Source organism: Ascaphus truei, chromosome 14 (genome assembly GCF_040206685.1).
Source record: "Ascaphus truei isolate aAscTru1 chromosome 14, aAscTru1.hap1, whole genome shotgun sequence".
Taxonomy (NCBI): domain Eukaryota; kingdom Metazoa; phylum Chordata; class Amphibia; order Anura; family Ascaphidae; genus Ascaphus; species Ascaphus truei.
The window spans coordinates 17,425,946-17,437,177 of NC_134496.1; the positions used below are offsets into that span (position 1 = coordinate 17,425,946).

Genomic DNA, 11,232 nt, shown 5'->3' on the forward strand with positions numbered 1-11,232 from the left:
AACAAAATCCCCACCCCTGTGAGCCTACACGCTAAGTAACAATCATAAACCTTCATTTAAACCCCCCAAGCTCTGACATGACTTGTAACATGACAGGAGAGGGGAAACCTTTGTTCCTAATGTTCTTATTTCTGTGTAATAAAGTTTATTAAAAAAAAAAAAAAAAAATCCCTCGGCATCACGTGACCCTTTTGTTGACGTTCCACAGTTCTGTCAGTCTCTGGTCACGTGAATCTGTGGTGACGTGTCGCCCAGGGCCCGCCCCCTGGTGCAGGTCACGTGCCGGCGCTCGCTGACGCGCCGGACGGTGACGTCACGGTGACGTGTCTCCATCGGTGTCAGGATGTGGTTCTGGTCCCGGGACCCGGCCCGTGATTTTCCGTATGACGTTACCGGGGAGAAAGAGGAGCCCCCCGGAGTTTGGGGGCTGCAGAGAGGCCGGAGGAAGGTGAGAGGGGTATATTGTGAGGGAGAGAGAGGGTATACTGTGAGAGTGAGGGGGTATACTGTGAGAGAAAGGGGAATATACTGGGAGAGAAAGAGAGGGGGTATATTGGGAGAGAAAGAGAGGGGGTATATTGGGAGAGAAAGAGAGGGGGTATATTGGGAGAGAAAGAGAGGGGGTATACTGGGAGAGAGAGAGATTGGGGGGTATACTGGGAGAGAGAGAGGGGGTATACTGGGAGAGAGAGAGGGTATACTGGGAGAGAGAGGGGGGGTATACTGAGAGAGAGAGAGGGGGTATACTGAGAGAGAGAGAGGGGGTATACTGAGAGGGGGTATACTGGGAGAGAGGGGGGGGTATACTGAGAGAGAGAGTGGGTATACTGGGAGAGAGAGAGGGGGTATACTGGGAGAGAGAGGGGGGGGTATACTGGGAGAGAGAGAGGGGGTATACTGAGAGAGAGAGAGGGGGGTATACTGAGAGAGAGAGAGAGAGAGAGAGAGGGGTATACTGAGAGAGAGAGGGGGTATACTGAGAGAAAGGGGGTATAGTGGGAGAGAGAGAGGGGGTATACTGAGAGAGAGAGAGGGGGTATACTGAGAGAGAGAGGGGGTATACTGGGAGAGGGGATATACTGGGAGAGAGGGGGTATACTGGGAGAGAGGGGGTATACTGGGAGAGAGGGGGTATACTGGGAGAGAGGGGGTATACTGCGAGAGAGGGGGTATACTGGGAGAGAGGGGGTATACTGAGAGAGAGGGGGTATACTGAGAGAGAGGGGGTATACTGAGAGAGAGGGGGTATACTGAGAGGGGGTATGCTGGGAGAGAGATAGAGGGGGGTATGCTGGGAGAGAGATAGAGGGGGGTACGCTGGGAGAGAGATAGAGGGGGGTACGCTGGGAGAGAGATAGAGGGGGGTACGCTGGGAGAGAGATAGAGGGGGGTACGCTGGGAGAGAGATAGAGGGGGGTACGCTGGGAGAGAGATAGAGGGGGGTACGCTGGGAGAGAGATAGAGGGGGGTACGCTGGGAGAGAGATAGAGGGGGGTACGCTGGGAGAGAGATAGACGGGGGTACGCTGGGAGAGAGATAGAGGGGGGTACGCTGGGAGAGAGATAGAGGGGGGTACGCTGGGAGAGAGATAGAGGGGGGTACGCTGGGAGAGAGATAGAGGGGGGTACGCTGGGAGAGAGATAGAGGGGGGTACGCTGGGAGAGAGATAGAGGGGGGTACGCTGGGAGAGAGATAGAGGGGGGTACGCTGGGAGAGAGATAGAGGGGGGTACGCTGGGAGAGAGATAGAGGGGGGTACGCTGGGAGAGAGATAGAGGGGGGTACGCTGGGAGAGAGATAGAGGGGGGTACGCTGGGAGAGAGATAGAGGGGGGTACGCTGGGAGAGAGATAGAGGGGGGTACGCTGGGAGAGAGATAGAGGGGGGGTACGCTGGGAGACAGATAGAGGGGGGTACGCTGGGAGACAGATAGAGGGGGGTACGCTGGGAGAGAGATAGAGGGGGGTACGCTGGGAGAGAGATAGGGGGGGTACGCTGGGAGAGAGATAGGGGGGTATGCTGGGAGAGATATAGGGGGGGTATGCTGGGAGAGATAGGGGTGGTATGCTGGGAGAGAGATGGGGGGGTTATGCTGGGAGAGAGATGGGGGGGGTATGCTGGGAGAGAGATAGGGGGGGGTATGCTGGGAGAGAGATAGGGGGGGTATGCTGGGAGAGAGGGGGGGGTATGCTGGGGGGGTATGCTGGGAGAGAGATGGGGGGTATGCTGGGAGAGATATAGGGGGGGTATGCTGGGAGAGATATAGGGGGGGTATGCTGGGAGAGATATAGGGGGGGTATGCTGGGAGAGAGATGGGGGGGTTATGCTGGGAGAGAGATAGGGGGGGTATGCTGGGAGAGAGATAGGGGGGGTATGCTGGGAGAGAGATGGGGGTGGGGTATGCTGGGAGAGAGATGGGGGTGGGGTATGCTGGGAGAGAGATAGGGGGGGTAAGATGGGAGAGAGGGGGGGGTATGCTGGGGGGGTATGCTGGGAGAGAGATGGGGGGGTATGCTGGGAGAGAGATAGGGGGGGGTATGCTGGGAGAGAGATAGGGGGGGTATGCTGGGAGAGAGATAGGGGGGGGTATGCTGGGAGAGAGATAGGGGGGTATGCTGGGAGAGATAGGGGGGGTATGCTGGGAGAGAGATAGGGGGGTATGCTGGGAGAGAGGGGGGGTATGCTGGGAGAGAGATAGGGGGGGTATGCTGGGAGAGAGATGGGGGGGTATGCTGGGAGAGAGATGGGGGGGTATGCTGGGAGAGATAGGGGTGGTATGCTGGGAGAGAGATGGGGGGTTATGCTGGGAGAGAGATAGGGGGGGGTATGCTGGGAGAGAGATGGGGGGGTTATGCTGGGAGAGAGATGGGGGGGTTATGCTGGGAGAGAGATAGGAGGGGTATGCTGGGAGAGAGATAGGGGGGGTATGCTGGGAGAGAGGGGGGGGGTATGCTGGGGGGGGTATGCTGGGAGAGAGATGGGGGGTATGCTGGGAGAGATATAGGGGGGGTATGCTGGGAGAGATATAGGGGGGGTATGCTGGGAGAGAGATGGGGGGGGTATGCTGGGAGAGAGATGGGGGGTTATGCTGGGAGAGAGATGGGGGTGGGGTATGCTGGGAGAGAGATAGGGGGGGTAAGCTGGGAGAGAGGGGGGGGTATGCTGGGGGGGTATGCTGGGAGAGAGATGGGGGTGTATGCTGGGAGAGAGATGGGGGGGGTATGCTGGGAGAGAGATAGGGGGGGGTATGCTGGGAGAGAGATAGGGGGGGGTATGCTGGGAGAGAGATAGGGGGGTATGCTGGGAGAGATAGGGGGGGTATGCTGGGAGAGAGATAGGGGGGTATGCTGGGAGAGAGGGGGGGTATGCTGGGAGAGAGATAGGGGGGTATGCTGGGAGAGAGGGGGGGTATGCTGGGAGAGAGATAGGGGGGTATGCTGGGAGAGAGATGGGGGGGTATGCTGGGAGAGAGATGGGGGGGTATGCTGGGAGAGATAGGGGTGGTATGCTGGGAGAGAGATGGGGGGTTATGCTGGGAGAGAGATAGGGGGGGGTATGCTGGGAGAGAGATGGGGGGGGTATGCTGGGAGAGAGATGGGGGGGTTATGCTGGGAGAGAGATGGGGGGGTTATGCTGGGAGAGAGATGGGGGGGTTATGCTGGGAGAGAGATGGGGGGGTTATGCTGGGAGAGAGATAGGAGGGGTATGCTGGGAGAGAGATAGGGGGGGTATGCTGGGAGAGAGGGGGGGGTATGCTGGGGGGGGTATGCTGGGAGAGAGATGGGGGGTATGCTGGGAGAGATATAGGGGGGGTATGCTGGGAGAGAGATGGGGGGGTATGCTGGGAGAGAGATGGGGGGGTTATGCTGGGAGAGAGATAGGGGGGTATGCTGGGAGAGATAGGGGGCGTATGCTGGGAGAGAGATAGGGGGGTAGGCTGGGAGAGAGGGGGGGTATGCTGGGAGAGAGATAGGGGGGGGTATGCTGGGAGAGAGATAGGGGGGTATGCTGGGAGAGAGCTGGGGGGTATGCTGGGGGAGAGATGGGGGGGTATGCTGGGAGAGATAGGGGGGGTATGCTGGGAGTGAGGGGGGTATGCTGGGAGTGAGATAGGGGGGGTATGCTGGGAGAGAGATGGGGGGGTATGCTGGGAGAGAGATAGGGGGGTATGCTGGGGGGGTATGCTGGGAGTGAGATAGGGGGGGGTATGCTGGGAGTGAAATAGGGGGGGGGTATGCTGGGAGAGAGATAGGGGGGTATGCTGGGAGAGAGAGAGGGGGGGTATGCTGGGGGGGGGTATGCTGGGAGAGAGATAGGGGGGGTATGCTGGGAGAGAGATAAGGGGAGGGTATGCTGGGAGAGAGATAGGGGGGGGGTATGCTGGGAGAGAGATAGGGGGGGGGGTATGCTGGTAGAGAGATAGGGGGGTATGCTGGGAGAGAGATAGGGGGGGGTATGCTGGGAGAGAGATTAGGGGGGTATGCTGGGAGAGATATAGGGGGGGTATGCTGGGAGAGATATAGGGGGGGTATGCTGGGAGAGATATAGGGGGGGTATGCTGGGAGAGATATAGGGGGGGTATGCTGGGTGAGATATAGGGGGGTATGCTGGGAGAGATATAGGGAGGGTATGCTGGGAGAGAGATAGGGGGGGGATGCTGGGAAAGAGATAGGGGGGGTATCCTGGGAGAGAGATTAGGGGGGGTATGCTGGGAGAGAGATAGGGGGGGTATGCTGGGAGAGAGATAGGGGGGGTATGCTGGGGGGGGGGGTATGCTGGGAGAGAGATAGGGGGGGTATGCTGGGGGGGTATGCTGGGAGAGAGATAGGGGGGGTATGCTGGGAGAGAGATAGGGGGGGGGGGGGTATGCTGGGAGAGAGATAGGGGGTATGCTGGGGGGGGGGTTTGCTCGGAGAGAGATTGGGGGGGTATGCTGGGAGAGAGATAGGGGGGTATGCTGGAGGGGTATGCTGGGAGAGAGATAGGGGGGGGTATGCTGGGAGAGAGATGGGGTGGGTATGCTGGGAGAGAGATGGGGTGGGTATGCTAGGAGAGAGATAGGGGGGGTATGCTGGGAGAGAGATAGGGGGGTATGCTGGGAGAGATAGGGGGGGTTTGCTGGGAGAGAGATAGGGGGGTATGCTGGGAGAGAGATAGGGGGGGTATGCAGGGAGAGAGATAGGGGGGTATGCAGGGAGAGAGATAGGGGGGGTATGCAGGGAGAGAGATAGGGGGGGTATGCAGGGAGAGAGATTGGGGGGGTATGCAGGGAGAGAGATAGGGGGGGTATGCAGGGAGAGAGATAGGGGGGGTATGCAGGGAGAGAGATGGGGGGGTATGCTGGGAGAGAGATAGGGGGGGTATGCTGGGAGAGAGATAGGGGGGGTATGCTGGGAGAGAGATAGGGGGGGTATGCTGGGAGAGAGATAGGGGGGGTATGCTGGGAGAGAGATAGGGGGGGTATGCTGGGAGAGAGATAGGGGGGGGTATGCTGGGAGAGAGATAGGGGGGGTATGCTGGGAGAGAGATAGAGGGGGTATGCTGGGAGAGAGATAGAGGGGGTATGCTGGGAGAGAGATAGGGGGGGTATGCTGGGAGAGAGATAGGGGGGTATGCTGGGAGAGAGATAGGGGGGGTATGCTGGGAGAGAGATAGGGGGGTATGCTGGGAGAGAGATAGGGGGTATGCTGGGAGAGAGATAGGGGGGGTATGCTGGGAGAGAGATAGGGGGGATATGCTGGGAGAGAGATAGGGGGGATATGCTGGGAGAGAGATAGGGGGGGTATGCTGGGAGAGAGATAGGGGGGGTTATGCTGGGAGAGAGATGGGGGGGGGGGGTTATGCTGGGAGAGAGATGGGGGGGTTATGCTGGGAGAGAGATGGGGGGGTTATGCTGGGAGAGAGATAGGGGGGGTATGCTGGGAGAGAGATAGGGGGGGTATGCTGGGAGAGAGATAGGGGGGGTATGCTGGGAGAGAGATAGGGGGGTATGCTGGGAGAGAGATAGGGGGGTATGCTGGAGGGGTATGCTGGGAGAGAGATAGGGGGGGGTATGCTGGGAGAGAGATGGGGTGGGTATGCTGGGAGAGAGATGGGGTGGGTATGCTAGGAGAGAGATAGGGGGGGTATGCTGGGAGAGAGATAGGGGGGATATGCTGGGAGAGAGATAGGGGGGATATGCTGGGAGAGAGATAGGGGGGGTATGCTGGGAGAGAGATAGGGGGGGTTATGCTGGGAGAGAGATGGGGGGGGGGGTTATGCTGGGAGAGAGATGGGGGGGTTATGCTGGGAGAGAGATAGGGGGGGTATGCTGGGAGAGAGATAGGGGGGGTATGCTGGGAGAGAGATAGGGGGGGTATGCTGGGAGAGAGATAGGGGGGTATGCTGGGAGAGAGATGGGGGGGTTATGCTGGGAGAGAGATAGGGGGGGGGTATGCTGGGAGAGAGATAGGCGGGGTATGCTGGGAGAGAGGGGGGGTATGCTGGGAGAGAGATGGGGGGGTATGCTGGGAGAGAGATAGGGGGGGGTGGGAGAGAAGAAAATAGGGGGGGTATGCTGGGAGAGAGATGGGGGGTATGCTGGGAGAGATAGGGGGGGTATGCTGGGAGAGATATAGGGGGGGTATGCTGGGAGAGATATAGGGGGGTATGCTGGGAGAGAGATGGGGGGGTTATGCTGGGAGAGAGATAGGGGGGGTATGCTGGGAGAGAGATAGGCGGGGTATGCTGGGAGAGAGGGGGGGGTATGCTGGGAGAGAGATAGGGGGGTATGCTGGGAGAGAGATAGGGGGGGTATGCTGGGAGATAGGGGGGGTATGCTGGGAGAGAGATGGGGGGGTATGCTGGGAGAGAGATGGGGGGGTATGCTGGGAGAGAGATAGGGGGGTATGCTGGGAGAGATAGGGGGGTATGCTGGGAGAGAGATAGGGGGGGTATGCTGGGAGAGAGATAGGGGGGTATGCTGGGAGAGAGATAGGGGGGGTATGCTGGGAGAGAGATAGGGGGGGTATGCTGGGAGAGAGATAGGGGGGGTATGCTGGGAGAGAGATAGGGGGGGTATGCTGGGAGAGAGATAGGGGGGGTATGCTGGGAGAGAGATAGGGGGGGTATGCTGGGAGAGAGATAGGGGGGGTATGCTGGGAGAGAGATAGGGGGGGTATGCTGGGAGAGAGATAGGGGGGGTATGCTGGGAGAGAGATAGGGGGGGTATGCTGGGAGAGAGATAGGGGGGGTATGCTGGGAGAGAGATAGGGGGGTATGCTGGGAGAGAGATTAGGGCGGGTATGCTGGGAGAGAGATTAGGGCGGGTATGCTGGGAGAGAGATTAGGGGGGGTATGCTGGGAGAGAGATTAGGGGGGGTATGCTGGGAGAGAGATTAGGGGGGGGTATGCTGGGAGAGAGATAGGGAGGGGTTTGCTGGGAGAGAGATAGGGGGGGTATGCTGGGAAGGAGGGAGAGGGGATATACCGGGAGGGAGAGAGAGAGAAGGGGTATACAGGGAGAGAGAGAGGGGGTATACCGGGAGGGAGAGAGGGGTTATACGGGAAGAGAGTGAGGGGTTATACGGGAAGAGAGTGAGGGGTTATACGGGAAGAGAGTGAGGGGTTATACGGGAAGAGAGTGAGGGGTTATACGGGAAGAGAGTGAGGGGTTATACGGGAAGAGAGTGAGGGGTTATACGGGAAGAGAGTGAGGGGTTATACGGGAAGAGAGTGAGGGGTTATACGGGAAGAGAGTGAGGGGTTATACGGGAAGAGAGTGAGGGGTTATACGGGAAGAGAGTGAGGGGTTATACGGGAAGAGAGTGAGGGGTTATACGGGAAGAGAGTGAGGGGTTATACGGGAAGAGAGTGAGGGGTTATACGGGAAGAGAGTGAGGGGTTATACGGGAAGAGAGTGAGGGGGTATACGGGAAGAGAGTGAGGGGGTATACGGGAAGAGAGTGAGGGGGTATACGGGAAGAGAGTGAGGGGGTATACGGGAAGAGAGTGAGGGGGTATACGGGAAGAGAGTGAGGGGGTATACGGGAAGAGTGTGAGGGGGTATACGGGAAGAGTGTGAGGGGGTATACGGGAAGAGTGTGAGGGGGTATACGGGAAGAGTGTGAGGGGGTATACGGGAAGAGTGTGAGGGGGTATACGGGAAGAGAGTGAGGGGGTATACGGGAAGAGAGTGAGGGGGTATACGGGAAGAGAGTGAGGGGGTATACGGGAAGAGAGTGAGGGGGTATACGGGAAGAGAGTGAGGGGGTATACGGGAAGAGAGTGAGGAGGTATACGGGAAGAGAGTGAGGGGGTATACGGGAAGAGAGTGAGGGGGTATACGGGAAGAGAGTGAGGGGGTATACGGGAAGAGAGTGAGGGGGTATACGGGAAGAGAGTGAGGGGGTATACGGGAAGAGAGTGAGGGGGTATACGGGAAGAGAGTGAGGGGGTATACGGGAAGAGAGTGAGGGGGTATACGGGAAGAGAGTGAGGGGGTATACGGGAAGAGAGTGAGGGGGTATACTGGGCGAGAGAGAGCGGGGTATACTGGGCGAGAGAGAGCGGGGTATACTGGGCGAGAGAGAGCGGGGTATACTGGGCGAGAGAGAGCGGGGTATACTGGTGCGAGAGAGAGCGGGGTATACTGGGCGAGAGAGAGCGGGGTATACTGGACGAGAGAGAGCGGGGTATACTGGACGAGAGAGAGCGGGGTATACTGGGCGAGAGAGAGCGGGGTATACTGGGCGAGAGAGAGAGGGCGGGGTGTATACTGGCGAGAGAGAGAGGGCAGGGTATACTGGGCGAGAGAGAGAGCGGGGTATACTCGGCGAGAGAGAGAGCGGGGTATACTGGGCGGTAGAGAGAGAGCAGGGTATACTGGGCGGGAGAGAGAGCGGGGTATACTGGGCGAGAGAGAGAGCGGGGTATACTGGGCGAGAGAGAGAGCGGGGTATACTGGGCGAGAGAGAGAGAGAGCGGGGTATACTGGGCGAGAGATAGAAAGCGGGGTATACTGGGCGAGAGAGAGCGGGGTATACTGGGCGAGAGAGCGGGGTATACTGGGCGAGAGAGAGCGGGGTATACTGGGCGAGAGAGAGAGGGCGGGGTGTATACTGGGCGAGAGAGAGAGGGCAGGGTATACTGGGCGAGAGAGAGAGCGGGGTATACTCGGCGAGAGAGAGAGCGGGGTATACTGGGCGGTAGAGAGAGAGCAGGGTATACTGGGCGGGAGAGAGAGCGGGGTATACTGGGCGAGAGAGAGAGCGGGGTATACTGGGCGAGAGAGAGAGCGGGGTATACTGGGCGAGAGAGAGAGAGAGCGAGGTATACTGGGCGAGAGATAGAAAGCGGGGTATACTGGGCGAGAGAGAGAGCGGGGTATACTGGGCGAGAGAGAGAGAGCGGGGTATATTGGGCGAAAGAGAGAGAGAGAGCGGGGTATACTGGGCGAAAGAGAGAGAGAGCGGGGTATACTGGGCGAGAGAGAGAGCGGGGTATACTGGGCGAGAGAGAGAGAGCGGGGTATACTGGGCGAGAGAGAGAGAGCGGGGTATACTGGGCGAGAGAGAGAGCGGGGTATACTGGGCGAGAGAGAGCGGGGTATACTGGGCGGGAGAGAGAGCGCGGGGTATACTGGGCGGGAGAGAGAGCGCGGGGTATACTGGGCGGGAGAGAGAGAGCGGGGTATACTGGGCGGGAGAGAGAGAGCGGGGTATACTGGGCGGGAGAGAGAGAGCGGGGTATACTGGGCGGGAGAGAGAGAGCGGAGTATACTGGGCGAGAGAGAGAGAGGGGTATACTGGGCGAGAGAGAAAGCGGAATATACTGGGCGAGAGAGAGAGCGGGGTATTCTGGGCGAGAGAGGGGGTGTATATTTGGAGAGATAGAGGGGGGAGGCAGGAGAGGTTACTGACGTGTACGGGGATATAGTGGGAGTTACTGGCATGAACATGGATATAGTGGGAGTTACTGGCATGTACGGGGATATAGTGGGAGTTACTGGCATGTACGGGGATATAGTGGGAGTTACTGGCATGTACGGGGATATAGTGGGAGTTACTGGCATGTACGGGGATATAGTGGGAGTTACTGGCATGTACGGGGATATAGTGGGAGTTACTGGCATGTACGGGGATATAGTGGGAGTTACTGGCATGTACGGGGATATAGTGGGAGTTAGTGGCGTGTACGGGGATATAGTGGGAGTTACTGGCGTGTACGGGGATATAGTGGGAGTTACTGGCGTGTACGGGGATATAGTGGGAGTTACTGGCGTGTACGGGGATATAGTGGGAGTTACTGGCATGTACGGGGATATAGTGGGAGTTACTGGCATGTACGGGGATATAGGGGGAGTTACTGGCATGTACGGGGATATAGTGGGAGTTACTGGCGTGTACGGGGATATAGTGGGAGTTACGGGCATGTACGGGGATATAGTGGGAGTTACTGGCATGTTCGGGGATATAGTGGGAGTTACTGGCATATATGGGGATATAGTGGGAGTTACTGGCATGTACGGGGATATAGTGGGAGTTAGTGGCGTGTACGGGGATATAGTGGGAGTTACTGGCATGTACGGGGATATTGTGGGAATTACTGGCATGTACGGGGATATTGTGGGAGTTACTGGCGTGTACGGGGATATTGTGGGAGTTACTGGCGTGTACGGGGATATAGTGGGAGTTACTGGCGTGTACGGGGATATAGTGGGAGTTACTGGCGTGTACGGGGATATAGTGGGAGTTACTGGCGTTTTCGGGGATATAGTGGGAGTTCCTGGCGTGTACGGGGATATAGTGGGAGTTACTGGCGTGTACGGGGATATAGTGGGAGTTACTGGCGTGTACAGAATATAGTGGGAGTTAATGGCGTGTACGGGGATATAGTGGGAGTTACTGGCGTGTACAGGGATATAGTGGGAGTTACTGGTATGTACAGGGATATTGTGGGAGTTGCTGGCGTGTACAGGGGATATAGTGGGAGTTTCTGGCGTGTACAGGATATAGTGGGAGTTACTGGCATGAACAGGGATATTGTGGGAGTTACTGGCGTGTACGGGGATATAGTGGGAGTTACTGGCATGAACAGGGATATTGTGGGAGTTACTGGCATGTACGGGGATATTGTGGGAGTTACTGGCATGTACGGGGATATTGTGGGAGTTACTGGCGTGTACGGGGATATAGTGGGAGTTACTGGCACGTACAGGGATATAGTGGGAGTTACTGGTATGTATAGGGATATTG

The 11,232-nt window shown here is 58.0% G+C and overlaps 1 protein-coding gene across 1 annotated transcript in view; it reads left to right on the plus strand.

Annotated features, from left to right (window-relative positions):
- Positions 1-273: 273 nt before the first annotated feature.
- The window catches only part of SCYL1 (SCY1 like pseudokinase 1), a 35,499-nt gene continuing 24,540 nt past the window's right edge, over positions 274-11,232 (plus strand). Inside the window, 1 exon segment of the mRNA XM_075569390.1 lies at positions 274-464. Coding sequence (XP_075425505.1) covers positions 344-464 — 121 coding nt within the window. The 5' untranslated portion in view covers positions 274-343.